Below are 22161 nucleotides of genomic sequence, written 5' to 3'. Positions count from 1 at the left end.
TAAATAAAATAAAATAAAATAAAATTAGATAACGATAAAAATGTGAGTAATCCGAATAATATAAATAAAAAAATAAAATAAAATAAAATTAGATAACGATGGAAGCAGGCGAAGAAAAAACAAAAACGTATATATATTGTCATTGACAAAAAATAATAATAAAAAATACAAAGAGGTTTCACAACATACACCCCACCTTGCGCATACGCATTACTACAGCGCAATAACAAAATACAAAATTATATGTCAAGTCGATGAGGAAGTTTCACAGGACGACCAGAACGTGTAATCTTGGCTGGACAATTTTCAACCTCAACTTTAGAATCAATAACTTTATCATTTGATCCCGATGGCCGTGGAAACTGAATATCCTCTAATTGTGACACCTCTAGAGGGTATAAACGTTGCAAAGGTCGAAGACGTTCGCCTTTAGCCGTTTTAATACGAGCTACCCTACCAATGTTATCAACACCAGGACATATCTGTAAAATGAGACCCAAGGGCCAATTTACGCGTTTTAAATCATCTGAACCAATAAGTACAATATCTCCAGGTTTCAGATTGTTCTTATTTTTGCCATACTTTTGCGTTAATAACGATAAATATTCTGATCTAAATCTTTGTTTTAAATCCCTATTGATTTTTTCAATATAACGATAACGAGTAGCAAGATTAGATGAATAAGCTTGGTCTAAATCACTTGTATAAGTACTGCCTACCTTAAGAAACATTGCAGGAGTAAGAGCTGTAAAATTTTCAGTGCTGTCTGCTATGTAAGTTAAAGGACGTGAATTAATAAGTGCTTCTGTTTCGCACAGTACAGTCATCAATTCTTTTTCTAATAGAGCAGCTTTACCTAAAACTCTTCTCAGAATTTCTTTAATAGTACGAATCATTCGCTCAACACCTCATCATAAGCGTTCAATAAGCCTAATTTTGTAAGCTTATTAGTAGTTGAGTGAAGACGTTTTATTGCTAAATTAAAGTTAGAAGATAAAATGTCTGCTGTATCCTTCCATGGTAAACTAATTTCATACCTATTCTCACCATTTATGTTTACAGTTTCTCTAAAAAAATTCTCAACTTCTTCCTCACGCTTCCGAGAACTTTTAACCTGCGCCTCATCTTTTATACCTATTGATTCAAGTTTCCACAGGTCATCAATATCAAATGAACAAGCGTGTATTGAAGTAAAATTACAATACGTACCAGAAGTAGGTCCCTGAATTACCCAACCAAATTTTGTCTCGATCGCCACCAAATTGTCACTTACATGTTCTGATCGCCCAGTGTACAACGAACCTAAAACATCAGAACCAATTAGTAAAGAAATCTCTGTCACTTCATTAATACAATCAGTGATGTCAATACCTTTATCCTGTAGTTGTGACAAAAGTGAGCTTGACTATCTTTGGCAAATTATCGCATATTTTCCTCTGCTCAAGTGCCTCTATTTGAATTTCATACTTACTATTGAGGCTTTTGCAATTTAATATAAATAATCTATGATTTTTTAATTTAGTCACTACTCCGCCGAACAAATTGTGCCTTAAGTGTTCATTACCTGTAGGTTTAATATTCAATTTCTCGATTGCATCTGACCTTATAAAAGAGCGTTGAGCACCTGAATCCAAAAGGGCTCTCACTGTAATGGTTTTCTCTTTGTATACTAAATTTAGTTTGACAGTTTGCAATAAAACTGTACTCGGTTTTATAGACTGTTTAAGTACTTGATCTTCTGCCTTCTTTGAAATCTTAGGTAATTCGGCACACATAATGGGATAATGTCTTTTTTCACAAACAATGCATTTGGGATATTTTCTACATTTTTTTGCATGATGTCCAATTTTTAGACATATCAAACATGTATTTTTCTTTTTCAGAAAATCTTTCTTTTCTTCTAAATCCCATTTAATAGGCCTTTTACATTCAGAACTATTATGCGTGGGTTTATCGCACCATACACATTCTCTTATTTCATTTTTAGTATGCACGACATTTTTCTCTTTGTTTCTGACAGCTGTACTTAAAAAACTTGCTGACGGAATTACAGGACTTGGATCCACGCTTGAAAAACCTCCTCGTGATAAATTAATTTTTTCTTCAGATTCAACTTCCTTACGAACAAAATGTAACAATTGTGTCAGCTGACTCTTTTCTTTATCGTTAGTCGCGACGTTCGCCTGACATCTGTTCCATGCGCGTAATATGTCTTCCGGCAGTGCAGATTCCACCATTGGAAATAAAAAGGCGGCATACTTATCTTGCGTCACGCCGAGAGATTCTAAAGCAAGAATCTGAGTCATTAGTTTATCATATAGGATACGAGTGGCCATCTTAGAATTATCGTTCCTTTGGACGATTGTTAACTTTAAGAGTTCTCTAACGTAATATTCTATTATAAGTTCATCTTTTCCATACCTTTGTTTGAGCTGTTGCATTACCTTTGGGTAGTTTTCTGCTGAGGGTGGAAAACTTTCCACTAACTCCCTGGCGTTACAACCTTTCTCAATACTTTGTAGGAGATATTGAAATTTATCTTCATCATCTATGTCGCTGTCGCAGTCAATCTTCTTGAACTGTGTCCAGAATGGAATCCAACTTTTTATCTCTTCGTTCAATAAAGTAAGCTGTAACTTCGGAAGACGAAAGTGGCGACGATGCCTTTGGGAAGTCTCTCCACTCTCACTATCTGCTTTAATTACAGTATCAGAGGCCGAAGAGCGGGCTACCGCAGGACTGCAGTTCTCGCTGACTTTGTGTTTCAACAAATAGAATTTACTGGTGTAAGCCTCGGACAGTTCTAAATCATCATCAAAAAAATTTTCGTCCCGTTCCTCCATGTTCAACCACAAATCCATTAATTTGTTTTGGAGGAATGTTAATTCGTCGAAAATTTTGGTGATATTTAATATTTCCGCGCTCATACCTGTTTTATCATTCTTCTCTAGAAAATCTTCTATACGTTTAGCACACATAGTAAAACGACGACGTACTACTTTTCTTTGTAATAATGCCTGTTCCATTTTTACGCTGATCACGGTCGCCAAAATGTGAGTAATCCGAATAATATATAAATAAAATAAAATAAAATAAAATTAGATAACGATGGAAGTGGTACCCCTGGTGGGACGATGTGAATAAATGTGAGTAATCCGAATAATATATAAATAAAATAAAATAAAATAAAATTAGATAACGATGGAAGCAGGCGAAGAAAAAACAAAAACGTATATATATTGTCATTGACAAAAAATAATAATAAAAAATACAAAGAGGTTTCACAACAATGGTACTGCTCATGTCTATAGGCGACGGTTACCACTTTTCAGCTGACGCTTGTTTGCCATTCTATGTTGTAAAAAAAAAAATATACGGAACCCTGGGCGAGTGAGTTCAAACGGCATTTGATTGGTTTTATTTAATTTCGAATATTTTTGAAAATATTGAAAGAAATGCTATTGGTCTATTCTATAGGATTCCAATGCCTCTTTGTCGCCTTTTTATAGAGAGGTTTAACAATAGATATTTTCAGTTGTTTTGGGAAAGTTCTGTTTGTATGCTTAAATTATGACTTCTTTTATAATTTTGGTCGAAGATCCGTCATACCCTACACTAACTGAATTTGTTGTGTACACGGCGCCAAATAGGATATGCTTTCAGATAGGTCCCATAGAAATTTTATCAAATTCGGTTCAGTAATTTAGTTTAAAATATATATATATCGGTTTTTTTTCGGTGGGACAAAATCTGTTTGTTATAGTTTTTTATAGGTGATAATGAAATAGTAACCCCACCAGCGCTATCGGTATACACCGGCAGGGCACCAGTGAAGGAGGATAGGTGAGGATGAAACAGGTCAGTTAGCCCATCGTGATGAATTCAACGAGAATTGTTTACGATGGTTTCCAGGGGGAACCACGTGGAGGTTGACCTGATAGGGAATATTGCTAGCAATGGGGCTATTAAACTCCATTGCTAACAATCCCTTTCCCCCACATTTGTTATATTAGTAAGGATTAGTAATAAACAACCACAATATTTTAAGAAATTTTATTTATAAATGTAAAATTGCTTCAACAAATTTCAAATTTGTAACAAACAAAAATTAACTTATAATTACTTAATTGTAAATATACTATATACATACAGAGTGAAAACGAAACGGTTAGCAATCCATTAAAGGGTGTTCTTCGACTGAAATTTACCACTTTCATCAAAGAGAAACGGGTCGAAAAACGACAAAAATTTTGAGCCACCCATACTGACACACTGATCACCTGTAGAGTTGATGTCATCATCATTTCAGCCAGTATCTATCCACTGCTGGACATAAAACTGGGATTGTTAGTAATGGAGACTAGGAATCCCATTGCTAGCAATATACCCAACCAGGACAACCTCCTCGCAGTTCCCCCTGGAAACTATCATGGTTAATTCCTGATGAAATCATCATGATAGGCTAACTGGCCTGTTTCATCCTCATCTATCATCCTTCACTGGTGCCCCGCTGGTGTATACCGATAGCACAGGTGGGGTTACTATTTTATTATCATATATAAAAAAAAACTGCTCCAATGTTTTCTACCATGCGCGATCCTCTACTTTTCGAATCCATCCATTTCCATGTCAGTATTGAACGGCTGAACTATTTGTTTTTAATTAAAAAAAAAATTATATAAATATATTTGATAGCTTGAGTAGATTCTTAGTTTTACGTACCGAAATCGATTTTAATATCACCCTGTATATAATAACATATATATATCTCAATATAACGACACGTTATACACATAGAGATAAAAATATTATTTTTATTAGTATTTTGTAACTCTTACATATGTATATTTATATATAAAAATTGCAACTAACTTATAAAACTATATAAATATAAAAATGGACGAGAGATTTAGGCACTTTTGTTATATTTATACACAATGATGTCCAAAAATGTACTGCAAACATATAGATTGCTCAATATATAAAACTATACTCTAGATAAATATAGTTTAACTAACTTTTACCTGTGACTTCGTATGCGTGGAAATAGGTAACGTAAGGAGAAAACCCAATAATATAGAACATGTTTAGATAATAAAATTAATTCTAAAAGATTTATGTGCATAGGAGATATTTAATAAAAAAAAAATACGTGACGAATTTTTTTAAGAGGAATGTAAGTCAAAAAATATATTTTTTTTGTTTTTGTATATGTTGTAACACCTCTTTATATTTCGTTATTTTTATATTTCTGTCAATGACAATAATTTACTTATTGGTTTAGATAATTTGAAACGCGTAAATTGACCCTTGGGTCTCATTTTGGAGACATATCCTGGTGTTGATAGCGTTGGTAGGGTAGCTCGTATTAAAACGGCTAAAGGCGAACGTCTTCGACCTTTGCAACGTTTATACCCTCTGGAGGTGTCACAATTAGAGGACATTCAGTTTCCACGGCCATCGGGATCAAATGATAAAGCTATTGATCCTAAAGTCGTGGTTGGATCTCTCCAGCCAAGACTACACGTTCTGGTCGTCCTGTGAAACTTCCCCATCGACTTGACATATGATTTTGTGTTTCGTTATTGCGCTGTAGTAATGCGTATGCGCAAGGTGGGGTGTATGTTGTGAAACCTCTTTATATTTCGTTATTTTTATTTTTCTGTCAATGACAATAATTTGAATATGTTTCTTGATGTTCTTTATTAAACAATCGAATTGATTTATTAAAAATTTTCTCAACTCATCATCTGCTATTTTTCTTCGCCTGCTTCCATCGAAACCTAATTTTATTTTATTTACTAGCTGACTCGGTAAACGTTGTTTTACCATATACATTACTTTTAGAACTATACATGAAAATCTATCGTACTACAATTATTATATTCGATTGTCATCTTGCAGCCCTATTGCGGCATATAAAAATTGCGATTAAACAATAGGGGTTGATCATAAAAGCGTGAGAATTTGAATTTGTATGTATTTTTTAATGCTAAATCATAATAAAATAAGAATAAAAAAAAAAATACAGAAAAATAAAAAAAAAAAATGTAAGGGTGGGTCACCTTTATCATTGAGGGGTTCTCAGACCTACCCAATATGCACGCAAAATTTCATAAAAATCGGTAAAGCCGTTTCGGAGGAGTTTGGTAACAAACACCGCGACACGAGAATTTTATATATTAGATATTAATCGGATTACTCACAGTCTATTTGTCTGTTTGAACGATTGTTCTTGCGTCGCGTAAAAGAACCACTGAACCAATTTAAGTGCAATTTTCAGAGATCCTTTTCGTTTTCCTGAAAATTAAAGTCTGTCTGTCTGATGTATGCTTCATTTCGATACATGCATTTATAATTGGTTTATTTCCTTGAATTTTCTTCTTACGAGACAAAACAACGTTTACCTGTTTCCCAAATCCACACGTACGAAGTCATAGATAAAAAGTAGTTTTAAATATTTGCATTACATTTTCGAACACAACGATATGAATCAGTCTTAATATTGCTGAATAGTTTCCATTATTTACACATGTTTTTTTTTTTTAGTATCATCACAAATATATAGATAGATACACATGAGTATTTTCTAATAGTTGACACGACCTTATAACTTAAAAAAATATATTAATAAATTCTGATTTATAAGAGACGAGATTTAGGGCGATTATTTAGATAGACTATAACAATTTACCTGAACTATCTACACCGGCCGTAGTCACGAGTAGGTCTTTTTTATGCAACTTAGAATGGCAAACAAGCGCACGGCCCGCCTGATGGAAAGTGGTAACCGTCGCCTATAGACATGAGCAGTACTATGGACATAACAGAGTATACTGTTTCGCCCATGATACCCCCCATGCGTTGCCATTCCTGAGGACTCAGGTGTTATTCCTCTGTACCCTGTAAATTCACTGCCATATCCCACCCTTCAAACCGAAACACAGCCATGCAAACACAACTGCTTCACGGTTGAAACACGAATGGGACAGTGGTGCCCAAGCAAATGACTTTTGTACAGTCTCCCTCTGGTAAAGAGATGTAGCGTTGTCGTATTTCCACCTTGAAGACAGAAGTATTTTCTTTTCTTATTCACTCGTGATTACGTCTCGGAAACGTCCAGATAACTCAAGTAAATTATCATCTCTCTCTCTCTCTCTCTCTCTCTTCTTATTTAAGAGTTCCTTCTTGTCGGGGCAACTAATTCATGCATTCTCTTCCAACCATCTCTATTCCAGACCATGTCTTTGACCTCCCTATACGACATGACATCTAGTGTTTCCTTCATCTGTCCCATATACTTATTCCTCGCACAAATTATCATTGTTTATTTAAATAATTATATTAATTCCCGTCTCTTATAAACCATAAACGTTATAATGCAAAAGTCTATTAGACATAAAATGATCAATTCTGCAGTGTAAACTAAACTTACTTGATATATCATTCGATTGAAGTTGGTAATCATAAAAATATTTAACTATTTGTTCATTACAATATTACTACCTGTTTCCCGCGACTTTGCCTGCGTGAATATCTTATCTATCTATAGAGTATTTTACTTAGGATATAATCTAACAAACAAGATACAAATATTAATTCAAATGTTTTCAGCCATTAAATGTGATTGAGTAACACATATACACTCAGAAAGTGTTGCGACACTAAAAAAAATGTTCTACAGGTAAATATATTTTTATTATATCTTTTCAAAGTACTCTCCACCAGCCTCTATACAAATTTTCATGCGTCTGAACCAGTTTTCGAAACACATTTTCCAGTCCACCGCAGACACCTCGTTTACAGCCTGCTCGAACACTGAGAGCGCATCATCCGGCGAACGAAAATTGTATCATTTTTCAATGAAACACGCTAATTTCAATTAGCTCGCAAAAAATGTGGAGGGAAGTTTTAAATTTAGAACGTACCTATTTTTATTTATAGGTAATAAAATTTTTAAATAAATTATAACTGGCCAGTCTCGCATACATAAAAACTTTTTCTCGCAATACTTTTTGAGTGACCCGGTACATGTTTATAAACTTTCACATTTATAATACTATAGTAGTGGGATATTTGTTCAATGTACCTATTTATTTCAAATGTACAGTCATTTCAACATTAAGGCATGTCAAGTAAAATATAAAAAAAAACTAATATGACACATAGTCGAGTACTATACAATTATAAGTCTTATATATTATCAGTCCTGCCGTGTAAATTGACTTTTTCAGTATTTGTTTATTTTTTCTTACATATATTTCGGTATATTTAATATTTTGGTATATCATTTTATCGAAATTAGTAATCTAAAAATATATAATAAAAATCATTTTGCTCTAGCGCTATTTGTTCATTATGATCACTCTAATTACGATAAAAGAATATGCCAAGTTTTTTTTTTTATTATATATTTCAAATAAAACTAACACAACATACCGACAGTTAACCACCAACACGTCCTAAATGACATTTATAAAATAACTAGATACCTATCTAAATAAATGATTCTAATGGAATAAATTTAAATAGTTAAAGATAAAAAAAATCCTTAAGATCACTGCCAGCTGGTGACTTAGGAGACCTTAGGACACCTAGGAGACTTGCTGCATTTCCACGCTGAATAGCTATGGAAATGCGTTGACCAAAGTATAGGCCAGCAAAATAACTATTCACATTTTTCTACTTTACCTATCTTCTTTCCTATGTTACATAGACAAAAATATATTTAACATTTACAGAATTTATATTAAAACCAATTACTTTTTTATATTATCTATATATAAATAAAATATATAATTGTCAACATATATAAATAAACGTGTTACTAAGCGCAAAACTAGAGAACGACTGGCCCTAACCGTGTTCTTTTTTTAAATATTAATTAAGTCCGCGGTGAGTTCTTATGAAAAGACAAATTAGTAAAACCTCTTTTTCTTTTTCCATAAACTGTTTCTAGCTGCCAGTACAATATATTTTTAATAATAAAAAAAATATTAAATTCAAAATGAATGCGTTTTCTCACACATTATCATCATCGTTTCATAATTTCGATCGTTAACTTTCCACTACAGAACATAAACCTTCCCCATAAGTGGAACCAGTAGTTGCCACGCTTGGCAGACAAGTTGGCAACCGCAGTTAGGCTTTCAGAGATGTTCAAAGAGGAACGCTGCTGCCCATCCCTCGACCATTAAGTTCCTTAAGTCACCTCTCACGACATCCACAAGAAAGGAAGGGTAGCCTGTTCTATGCCGAGACAATACAACTTCATCATCATACCATCATATCAGCCGTTTACTGTCCTTCCACTTATTGCCAGTAGGTAGCACACGTGGCAGGCCTTACTCACAAATATATGGAGTAAATTCATAATTTATTTTATCACACTTGTAAAATTTTTGTAAATTTTGTCCATGTTATGTTAGGGAGACTTTGTACAAAACTCGATTGCTTGGTCACCTCTGTCCCATTCGTGTTTAACCGTGAAGCAGTTGTGTTTGCATGGCTGTGTTTCGGTTTGAAGAGTGGGATATGGCGTGAATTTACTGGGTACAGAGGAATAACACCTGAGTCCTCAGGAATGGCAACGCATGGGGGGTATCATGGGCGAAACAGTATACTCTGTTATGTCCGTGGTACTGCTCATGTCTTTAGGCGACGGTTACCATTTTCCATCAGGTGGGCCGTCAGCTTGTTTGCCATTCTAAGTTGTATAAAAAAAAATAGGAGTTCTTGGCAGTTAACAGTCAATATGTTTAACTTATTTATAATTATTTCACAGCGACAGTGGCCACTTCGTTGGCCAGGCCGCATATGTTGCTCCCTATGGCGAGATGGAGGTAACCGTCCAGTCCGAAATCTTGACCCCAGGAATTCTTCGCTATGTAGTATGGTACCTCAGCTGATAGGTCATACCCGACTAGCTCCACTGCGTGGTTGAGGTCCAATGCAGATCCACTGGGGGGAAAGAAATTGTTAGTGATTGAGACAGAATCCCATTGCTAGCAATATACCCAAACAGGTCGACCTCCTCGTGGTTCCCCCTGGAAACTATTATGGTTAATTCCTGATGAATTCATCATGATAGGCTAACTGGCCTGTTTTCATTCTCATCTATCACCCTTCACTGGTGCCCCGCCAGCGTATCCCGTTATCGCAGGCGGGGTTATAATAATAATAATAATAAAGTTTATTCTCTTCACAATACCAGTTGTACATCTATTATATTCTAATACATTACCATGTAGGGGTTACCATGCCATTATCATCTATTAAAAAAAAATAACACAAGCAAGACTACCATTCTAAAATATAAATTCTTCGTTACACCACACGTCCCTAATTGTAAACCGATTTTGATAATTCTTTTTACAGCCAACAGAGCTTACTCTCGCATCGCATGCAAGAACCATTTTCCATCATAATCACTAATTTTGTCATGTTTCAAGACGATTTTTCGTGGAAATAATTTTTAAATTATTTGCGTGTTTGTTACGCGGTAAATTCGTTAATTGAATTGAACCGATTTCAATGATTCTCTGCAATTGATAAGGCATTTCCTAATTATAAATATATCCTATTGCCTATGCACTTTTTTTATATTACTTAGAATATCAAACAAGCAGACGAGCCACTTGATGGAAAGTAGTTACCGTCAGTTATAGACATGAACAGTCGAAAGGAGATCGTATGGGTTATGTATTCATACTGTGACACCCCTCCAAGTCATCCCCCATGCGTGTTGCTATTTTTGAAGACTAAAATATGTATGTATATATATATACATATAATTTCTCTGTCATATCCCACATTTCAAATCAAAACAGCTATGTAAGTACAGCTGCAAAAACACGGATGGGACAAACACGTCCACAAGCAGACTTTTATACAAGGTCTCCTTCTAGCTAATAACACTTATTTGTCTTATTTCCTGTCACCTGCAATGATACTGTATGACTCCGCCGAGATAATTCTGCCAGGTGAGCGCGTTCACTGCAACGGTCACTGGGCCGTGGGTGGCCAGCGCTTGCAGGATCTTATCCTCGGCGCCCACAAATCTGGAAACAGGACGGGGAGAGGGAATTATTAATAATGAGGTCTAACAGCCCCCTTGCTAGCAATATACCCTATCAAGACAATGCGGTTCACCATGGAAACCTATTGGTTAACTCTTGTTTAATTCGTCACGAAAAACTGTCCTTCTTTTATGCTCTCATCCTGTCATCACTGACTGGTGCCCCGTCAACATAAAACGATAGCGCAGGCGGATTTTTTTTGATAATAGATTATAATGCTCGAACTTCCTGTGTGTAGGACACATTTTATGGGCAACTCTTTCTTATATCGAGCTGCCCAGTTATGGAACAAACTCCCTTCCCACATACAAGAGAGTCCCTCTATTACCTCTTTCAAGAAAAGGTTGAAATCACATTTTCTTTCCTTGAGTTATATTTTTTTATTTTTCTAATTGAACTGTCAAATCTTAAAATCATTAAACGAAATTTCTAATGTAGGTACTATATTCATTTATTTTAACATTTATTATATAAGTATGTAGGTATTATATTTATTTATAGTATATGTATTCATGTAATATTTAATTATATATTTTAATATTTAATTTAACTGTATATTTGTTTATGTATTGATAATTGTAGCACTTCAGCTGCCCGCTAACGAAATGCTTTCTTACTGTACTGGGTTGACTGGAAGAGATCTTTGTCAGAGATAAGTCCACCCTTGCGCGCAAAATTTATAAATACATACAATTATTCATTTATTTATTTATTTATTTATTACATCCACTGGGTGAGCTTTACAGTCGTCCAATACGTTCACCCAGGAAAGCATGAGTACAATAACACATAAAAAGAAATATTACACAAAAATATTAAACAAAAAATAATACAAAAATACTCAACTGAAACAAAAAAAACGTCTGAACACAAATACTCTGTGGTCACTGGACGAAACTTTTTATAAATTATATGTAACTTACAAGTGCAATAAAGAATATAATAGAATGTCCCCGCCCTCAATTATTATTCATAAAAAAATAATATTTTACTCACTCGTCACAAGTAAAGCTCGCTATTCGTACTCCTGTACCGTTTTTCTTCACACTACATGTGCCACTGGCCAACCGAAGAGGATACTCCTTGTCGAGTTCGACGGGCGTATTACTCAACATCAACCAGTCCAGCAGTAGGCAGATGTCGCCACCGGCGCACCCGCTATTGCCCATTCCGGCGCAATCTATCGCCTCCTATCAATTGTGCGGTTTAAAATTGTTTTTAACATCACGTTGTCATTAAGAGCGTTCATAGTTTAGCTTCGAGTAATAAAATCTAAATACATATATGAAAAAAAAATACGTATGTAACACTAATTGTATCTCTCGGCTTTGACTGCGTAAACTATAGTATGTAATTATGCCACAGATTTCACCCGGGAGAGACTTTGTGCAAAAGTCGTTTGCTTGGGTACCTCTGTTCCATTCGTGTTTCTACCGTGAAGCAGTTGTGTTTGCATGGCTGTGTTTCGGTTTGAAGGGTGAGATATGGTGTGAATTTACAAGGTACAGAGGAATAACACCTGAGTCTTCAGGAATGGCATTGCATGGGGGGTATCATGGGCTAAACAGTAAACTCTGTTATGTCCATGGTACTGCTCATGTCTACAGGCGACGGTTACCACTTTCCATCAGGTGGGCCGTCAGCTTGTTTGCCATTCTAAGTTGTATAAGAAAAACCATTAAATTCCCTAGTCGCCTCTTACGGCGGCCACAGTAAAAAAGGGATGACCCATTCTACGCTGGGACCATATTGCAAGTAGCTATATCTATTGTGTATACCACATACCTGAACACTGAGAGTCTCCAATTTGCCATTCTTAATGGCCGCCATCGCCTCCACCGTGCCAATTGTACTAAAGGCCCAACATGCACCGCACAGGCCCTGATTCCTGACTGGGCCTATCACACCCTTGGACCTCCTGTCAATTGAACAGACCCCGTTTCACCATTTAATGATCAAACGAGTCAATGATGATCACCAGTGACGATAAGGAGAATATTGATTTAATATGCTCAACGGTCAGGTATGTCAGTTTTATTTCGAATTTTCTATTTAATAAAAAATTATGCTTTTGTTATATACCTCCCCCATAGATAGCCATAAGGAACGCTTTCAAGCTACCTGTATCCATTGACTACCTGCAATGCATTTGAGATCGACACTCTATCAAATAACAAGTCATCTTACACTATGTTTGTTTGTATGTATGTTGTCGGTTCTTCAAGCTATGTAACCAGCTCATTGCCAATTCAGATTGTTTATCCTACGAGATACTTTAGTTCTTTTACGGATATCCTCATTTCGGATTCTAGCATGCAAAGAAACACCGAGCATAGCCCTTACCATATTTTTATTAATTTTATTTTAAATCGAGTTTGATAATTTTTAATAAGAAAAGTAGGCCTATATTAGTTCCACGCTTACTAATTTTGTAGGCATTTTGAAGAGAAAGAATTAAATCTTACAATTGACAGTTTTGTATTAGAATCTATAAAACCTTTTAGTAAACACATTTTAATATATTAACATCCAGGGGAAAGGGATTGTTAGTAATGGAGTGTAACTGACCCATTACCAGTAATACACCCTATCAGGTCGACATCCACGCGGTTGCCTTTAAAAATCATGTGGTTAATTCTAGTGGAATACGTCAAGATGAACTAACTGACCTGCCTTTTCATTCTCACCTATCATCCTTTACTGGTACACCGCCAGCGTAAAACGATAGCGCAAGCGGGGTTACTATTCCATTATCACTCATTAGAAAAAAATATACTGACATCAATATCAACGCTATATCGTTACAGAATTAATTGTAAATTAATTCATTGATACGTATTTTAATAGAAAACAGTTTTGTACAATTTTCAAACAGGTTTAGTGAACTAGTATCTCATTAAACCTGTTTAAGATTTTATATCATTACAAAATATGTATATTATTAACATTTTGGTCGTTTCCTATCAATAACTAACTGTTGCCCTCGATTTTATCCGAGCTGGACAGGATTTGTGTAATGGAAAATGGTATCCCTGCCTGCGCTATCAGCATACGCTGGCAGTGCACCAATGAGTGATAATAGATGAGGATGCAAGCAGGATGATTTCAACAGAAATTAAGAACAATTTTATTAAAGGAGTGGCGAATCAAGGTCGACCTGATAGGGTGATCAAGATGAGTTTGCGCTTGATCTTACCTCACCTGATGATAAGTGATGATAGGATCTAGGTGGAGCACACTTATCCAGAAAATATTTATTGCACCGACTTTAAGAGTTCCAGCTTTTGGACCCTATTACTAACAATCACTTTCCTCCTGTCTACATAGGTAGACACCTCTGTCATATTTACGTTTCTGACACCAAGCAAATGTGGTTGCTTGACTGTGTTTCGGATTGAAGGGTGGGATATGGCAGTGACATTACAGAGAATAGAGGTATGACCCTTAACTCTCATGAAGAATAACAAAAGAATCACGTTGTATTTTACAAAATATGTCCATGGTATTGGTCACACCTATAGGCGACAGATTCAGCGTATCCCATTAGCACAGGCGGGGTTACCTTACCTATAGGCGACGCTCGCCATTTTCTTTTAGGTGGGCCGTTAATTTACGATTCTAAATTGTATAAAAAAAAACACTTGCGACCAATGCTTCAATCAGCATTTTCGCATGTGTGTACATTCTTATCACATTACAAATTCTTATTTCTCATTCCCGTGAAAATTTCCGAAAAGAGATTAAATATAAAGGAGTAGTGTATTTTTATGGTACAGATGACTCGCGCTAACCAATAAGTTGTTATGAGGAATGCATTAAGTACCTATAGAGTTTCGAAGAACCGTTTATTTATTTAAACTTTATTAGCCAATAAAATGTGGTACAAAAGGCGGACTTAATGCATTTATTCGAAACAGTATACTCTGTTATGTCCATGGTACTGCTCGTGTGTATAGGCGACGGTTACCACTTTCCATCAGGTGGGCCGTCAGCTTATTTGCCATTCTAAGTTGTATAAAAAAATGCTATAGGTATTCTCTACCAGCATCCTTTAGGATGTGCAGAGACACTCGATGGCGGTCCACTCAATCATCATTGTGTCAAACAGGCATACGACCCGATGTTTTTTTTTAATGGGTGATAATTGTTATGGTAAACCCACCCGCGCTATCGGTATACACCGGCGGGGCACCAGTGAAGAATGATAGGTGAGGATGAAGCAGGTCAGCGAGTCCATCGTGACGAATTCAACAAGAATTGTTCACGATGGTTTCCAGAGGGAACCACGTGGAGGTCGACCTGATATTGCTAGTAATGGGACTGTCAAACTCCATTTCTAATAATCCCTCTCCCTGATACGACCCGTTGTTAACAGTTATTACAGCTTACGGGGGCTTGCAACACTAGGACTTTCACGCACTTTTAGTAAAATCGCATTCTATAGCCTTATCTTGGATTTGTTTTGTTCAGATTTTAAATTTAGATAAAAACAATTATGAATATCTTACCAGTCAACTTGTAAAGGTAGTAATGCCCTCTTCTTTCTCTCGTATACAGGCGTATCATGGAACCTTTGACCCTTATGACGTGATTTGTCTCGATAATATATCAACTTGGCGATTGCTTCACGCCAACTCTTGCCGTATGCCTCTGGTGATTTCAGTATACGTTCATCCGATAGATGTATGTTTTTATATTCAGATTTGGACATGTCTGACAATTTCGTCAACCCGTATAGTGCCCGATACTCGTCCGATCCCCTCGATAGGGCATTTAATTCGTCTATTTCACGTACTGATGCCTAAAATATAATAAATAATTAAACTAGAGCTATTCTTATTTAATTTATAATGAAATAGTAAATTATTAATATATATATATATATATATATATATATATATATATATATATATATATATATATATATATATGTATGTATGTATATTTAAACATACACTGAACAATCTTTTTACTTAAATATCATTCATTAGATTAGATACATTCTCTTTTTAAGAAAAAATATATAAATTATACATTTTACATATGAGAAAACAACATAAAAATTAAGATTACACAATTATAAAATAACATCATTATTTTATTTTAAAATTACAATAAAACAAGAAAAAAAAACAAAATCAATGTAGCTGTATTTGTTTGTGCAAAGGACCTAGCTCAGCATATATACGTATGTGCACGAGATATTGTGCTGGCGGAGCATCAGTGAAGGATGATAGAGGTGAGAATGAAAGCATGTCAATTATGAATTCACTAGGAATTAACCATATTTTCTAGTAGAAACTGTGGGAACGTCAAACTGACAGTATCTACTGTTTTTTTTTATGAGTGATAATGGAATGGTAGCCCCGTCTGCGCTATCGGTATACATTGGTGGGGCGCCAGTAAGAGATGACAGGTGAAGATAAAAACAAGTCAGTTAGCCCATAGTGACTAATTCCACATGACTTAACCACTATGGTTTTCAGGAGAAACCACGTGGAGGTCGACCTGATAGGGTATATTGTTAGCAGTGGCGTCGTTAGACCCCATTACTAATAATCCCAACCCCCGGTATCTACGTATTGGGTATATTACTAACGATGAGACCTTTAGTCCAGGTTATTAATTTCCTCCTTGCCTCCCCAACAACAAAAAAAAATTGGTTAGCGCCATATTGGGATCATTTTCAACTAATCGAGACCCTTGTCCAATTTCGGTGGACCTTTCAACTTCGTGTCCCCAGAAAAACTGATACCGCCAAAATATAGAAGTATTTTAAGTCGATCAACCCATTCGTGTTTCAAGCGTGAAGAATTGTGTTTGTATGACAGTGTTTCGGTTTGAAGGGTGGGATATAGCGTGAATTTACAAAGGAATAACACCTTCCTCATGAATGGCAACGCATAAAAATGGGCGAAACAGTTCCATGGTACTGCTCAATAGGCGACAGTTACCACTTTCCATCAGGTGGACCGTCAAAATAAAAAAAAAAAGTATTCCTTTTATAAAATACTTTTTAAGGTATTTAAAATTTTCTGAATACTCAAAACTAAAAATGTTTACCTATATCAGACAAAAATTAGCTAATACTCTATCGTGGATCCTCTGCGTCGAACATTGGACCGGAAACGCGGCGCGTTGTAGGCTTGATTAGGCATGGCTGATACAAATGTATGTAAATACATTAATTATATGTCAATATTTTAATCTAAGCACAGTCTGATTGACTTACATGCATTTTAGTCGAGAATGTTCAATTAGTTTACACATAAGTCAATCTGGTTGTTCTTACGAGTTATAATCCAATAATAAAGAAAGAGGATTATTAATATAGTCAGTTTCAACAGAATTTAATGAAAATATAAACAAACTACTAACTGACCCGTATATAAGACTGTCTGCTGATATCTAATAGTACCCAGTACAAATAAAAAATCAATTATTTGATTAAATGTTCCGATTTGTTATTAATTTTATTTCGTGTTTCTGTGACAATTTCAACAAAGCTTGGTTACCTTTTTGGCATTTTATTAAAAAACAATCTTTTTATGTTTTTCTCCATTATGTGACAACACTTTCCTACGATCATTTCACTTTTACTCTCTTGTAATATGCTGTAAACATCAAATATACTCTCTCTCTCTCTGCCATTATTTGATATTTTTATTAATATATAGCGCCGAATATATAGTCTACTATCCAGTCTTTTGTACATGGTCCTTCGAGTCGGATATGAACCAACGACCTATAGATAATGCCAACATATCCTTGATTAAGTTCTATTTATAAAAATATATAATTTATCGAAATAGACTAAATTATTGCTAGCAATATATTAACGTCGATTTACACAACCTACCTTATGTAAACCATCATAATACATTCCTGGTAAATCATCCGGGAAGAGGGGATTGTTAGTAGCGGGACTACTGGCACAATTGCTAGTAAAATACCCTGTCAGTTCGACCTCCATGTTTCCGCGGTCGTCCTTAGAAATTATCGTGATCAACTCCTGGTAAATCCAACATGATGGGCCAACTTACCTAACTCACATACCCTCACTGGTAGGGAAGAGACAGATTGTCAATAATGGGATCTAATAACCACATTACTCGCATTCTATATATAGCTATCCTATTAAGTACCCTATTACTCCAACTTCCACGCGGTTCCTCCTGGAAACCATACTTTTAATACTTATGGAATTCGTCACGATGGGCTAACTGACCTGCTTTCATCTTCACCGATCATGCCTCCCTGGTGCCCTGCCAAAGAATACCGATAACACAGATAGGATTACCATTCCATTCTCACCCATTAAAAAGCCCCACTAGTAACCCATTAATGAAAATCAGTAACGCAAATGGGGTTACTAATGTACCGTACCATTTTATCTTAATATCGAATACAAGTAACAGACGCGTAAACTAAATATTATATTTCATGTCACTCATTCGCTGACACTTGATATGCTTACATACCTACAAGTACATGAGTGACAGTAATTTTATACTTAAAAAAAGAGGCAATAGTGATAACGTTATCCTATACCCAAGTATGTGTAACTAACAATATTTACCTTAGATTATGACGTATATATGTTTTTTTTTTATGGATAAAAATGGAGTAGTAATGGGGAGCGCCTGCGCTAATGAGATACGCTGTGCGGGGCACCAGTGAAGGGTGATAGATGAGAATGAAAACAGGCCAGTCAGCCCATCATGATGAATTCATCAGGAATTAACCATGATAGTTTCCAGGGGGAACCGCGAGGAGGTCGACCTGGTTGGATATATTGCTAGCAATGGGATTCTCAGTCTCCATTACTAACAATCCCTTTCCCCCCTATATAAGTACCTATGTTAAGCCTATAATATTAATAATATGAAAAGATAAAAATCTCAGTATCGTCCAATGAATCATGTTTTTTTTAATGGATGACAATGAAACGGCAACCCAGCCTGCGCTAACGGCTATACACTGGTGGGGCAGTGAGGTCTGATAGGTGAGAATGAAAAGGCGGGTCAATTAACCCATAGTGATGAATATACTTGGAATTCAGCATACTGATTTCCAAGGGAGGGCACATGGAGGTCGACCCGACAGAGTACATTGCTAACAATAGGACTGATAGTCCGTATTATTAACAATTCCTTTTTAAAATGAATCATTAGTATCATCAGGTACAGCTTTGATTTCAGATCAATCAATAAATATTGAAGTAGGGGGGAAGAGATTCTTAGTAATGTGGACTAATGGCCTCATTGCAAGCAAGCCCTGACAGGTCGACCTCCACGCGGTTCTCCCTGGAAACCATTGTGATTAATACTTTTTGCATTCGTCACGATGGGCTAACTGAGCTACTTTCACACTCATCTATGATCCATGGTGCCCCGCCAGTATATATCAATAGCGCAGGTGGATTCACCATTTCATTATCATCCATTAAAAAAATATATTGAAATAGATATACAAATAGATATGAAATTGTCCACGGCTATCTTAGGTTTTTAGAAAGTATGTAATATGAACATGCAATATGATCTATGGATGGATCAGATGTCGAGAGCAAGCAGGCACCTATAATGTAAAATTTACATCATTGTCACATCAGCCTTTAACTGTCCACTGCTGAACATAAGCCTGTTGAGATGTTTTAAAAGAGATGCTACTGCCCATCCTTCGCCCTCCCTTAATGGTTTCTCACAATATGCACGGAAAAATGAGAGGATAATGGTTTGTCAGAAATGGGGATTAGTAGCCCCATTGTTAGCAATACACCCTGTCAGGTCGACCTCCCCGCGGATCCGCTTGGAAACTATAGTGTTCAATTTCAAGTGAATCCGTCACAATAGGCTAACTGACCTGCCTTTTCATTGTCACCTATCATCTCTCATTGGTGCCCCGCCAGCGTACACCGTTCGCGCAGGTAAGGTTACCATTCTATTATCATCCATTTAAAAAAAAACACCTACAGACTTCATTTTCAATAGAAAGGTAGTCTATGCCAGGCTCGAATGATCACACTGCTATATTTTTTTTTTACATAATAGGATATTATTTAAAAATGACCTTGAAATCTCTTTGTGTACCTCACATGTTTGCATATGATATATGTGGTGTAACATACAATTTCAGAAGTTTTGTTATGACCTTAACAAAATTCATGTTTAAAACTACAAGGTATGGTAAACATGCAAAAAAAATATCCATAGCTTGTGCAGGCCATAATTTGACTGGTGACACATGCAGTTTTATAGTGCATATTGGTAAATTGATTTAGAGTTTTATTTTTAACCAATGCCAAAAAGGAGGTTCTCAGTTCAACATTAGGCATTTTATTTATTTACTCTCTACTACATCACTTAAAGAATAATACAAAGAATATATATATTACACTTATGAAGTACAAAATGTGATCTTATCACCACAGCTAATAAATAAATAAATAAAGCATTCTCTATGTATGTTGTGTATATATATGTATGATAGACAATATAAATAAATAAAATAAATATATTCAAACTCAGGACATTTTTTTTATTTTTCTTTTAATTTCAAAGAGATTTCTTCCCAAGTTGAGCCCATATCAATTTTGATTATGGAAGTTAATTTTATTTAGGAAACAAATTTTTTTATTACACACAACTTATAACAGATATAATTAAATAAAGAAAAATACAGGTTTTCCCAAATGTTAGAATATCTAACTTATTTTGGAAAGTTTAAACCAGTATAGGCAAACTATTAAAAAACATTTTAAATAAATAAATTTTATAACCAGTTGCATGCTAAGGAAAATAATCCTACAAATCAAAGTTTGTTTGTATGAAAGGTTTAAATGAAATTTAGAACATGGATAGACTATATCTTAAAACATAGAATACTTTATATACAGATTCATGCAAACAAAGCTGCGGGAAACAAATAGAGGTAAACAATGCTCATACATTAAAATACAGAAAGGTAGGTTGAATTTTTAATGATTTTTAGATGTTTACTTTAATGAATTTTATTTAATAATAATATTTTTTTTTTATTTTGTTATAAAGTTGACTTACTAAAACTTTTGAGATGATAAATAAATACATTAAGTTAAACATTTTCTAACTTATGAATACCTTAAATACAACAAATACTCACCACAAAGTGTCCAAACCTAATTTTGTACTCCGTCAAGTTGTTTTTATAACTTTTATTAAACTTTTCCAAATATATATCATACCTAGCCAAAAGAGCTCCCTCGTTTCCACTAGAAGTAATAGCCGAGTATAACAAGTATAAAAATACTATACTAAGGACCCAGACCCACCACTTACACATGATATTTAATATTTAAATAAAAATAAAAAAAGAAGCAACACATCCGAACGGACTACGGGTTCAAATAAAAACAAAAACCATTTATTCTACTCAGCTGTTTCGACTGCACTGGATTGACATTTATCTAATGACACTGACATTGACAGATAAATATAATATTGCCAATTTTAATTAAAAGATTTGAAACAGACGATATTCCTTGTAGTTAAAGTACAATTCCTATTTCATTTATAATTAGATAGTAGTTTCTGAAATTTTTTCTTTCCACAGGAGAACAAAAAAACTATAAAAATAAATATATATTTAAGTTTAGAGCCCTCCACAGAAGCTAAACTACTATTTTATTACTTCATTAAACGCAAAATTACTGGTTACCATCATTTTCATAAAAGAAATTAAAAGGTAGAATATTATTAACTAACTTCAAAAAGGTTTTCAATTCAGTTTTTTTATTTTTTTATATTTATCTCATAATTCATAATCCTTCTCATACTTAACGCATAACTCAAATGATTTGATAATTTATTTATTTTTGGAAAAATACTTACAGGTTGATCCTATAAAATTTTTATTAAAAGCATTCAAAAAGTTTAGTTGTGATATCAAAATAACTGGTTTTGCCACAATTGAAGCCGGTTTTATTGTGGCACACAATCTTAATTACGTTTATAAATACAGCAGTGTATACTGATTATTGGAAAAAATCCATACTAATATTATAAAGTTGAAGAGTTTGTTTGTTTGAACGCGCAAATTTCAG

General features: G+C 34.9%; 3 protein-coding genes across 3 annotated transcripts; all 3 read right to left on the bottom strand.

Moving 5' to 3' along the window:
- Positions 1 to 239: 239 nt before the first annotated feature.
- Positions 240 to 896, bottom strand: LOC128200417 (uncharacterized). The gene has a single exon (XM_052893805.1). The coding sequence runs from the start codon at positions 894 to 896 to the stop codon at positions 240 to 242; it is 657 nt and encodes a 218-aa protein (XP_052749765.1).
- LOC128200416 (uncharacterized) lies at positions 893 to 3026 on the bottom strand. Its single transcript, XM_052893804.1, has 2 exons — positions 1565 to 3026; positions 893 to 1302 (listed from the first exon to the last, which is right to left on the bottom strand). Exons 1-2 carry the CDS (start codon positions 3024 to 3026, stop codon positions 893 to 895), a joined length of 1872 nt encoding a protein of 623 aa, XP_052749764.1.
- A 1012-nt stretch (positions 3027 to 4038) lies between these two features.
- LOC113522331 (cathepsin O-like) lies at positions 4039 to 21497 on the bottom strand. The gene is made up of 6 exons (XM_052893790.1): positions 21222 to 21497; positions 15587 to 15879; positions 12864 to 12996; positions 12075 to 12268; positions 10941 to 11060; positions 4039 to 9960 (listed from the first exon to the last, which is right to left on the bottom strand). The coding sequence occupies exons 1-6, from the start codon at positions 21399 to 21401 to the stop codon at positions 9774 to 9776; spliced, it is 1107 nt and encodes a 368-aa protein (XP_052749750.1). The 5' UTR covers positions 21402 to 21497; the 3' UTR covers positions 4039 to 9773.
- Positions 21498 to 22161: the final 664 nt, after the last annotated feature.

This window comes from Galleria mellonella, unplaced genomic scaffold, assembly GCF_026898425.1.
Source record: "Galleria mellonella isolate WM207_F2 unplaced genomic scaffold, CSIRO_AGI_GalMel_v1 utg184, whole genome shotgun sequence".
In the NCBI taxonomy this organism is placed as follows: Eukaryota; Metazoa; Arthropoda; class Insecta; order Lepidoptera; family Pyralidae; genus Galleria; species Galleria mellonella.
The sequence above is the reverse complement of the archived record's forward strand: the minus strand, read 5'-3'. Positions and strand labels throughout refer to the sequence as shown.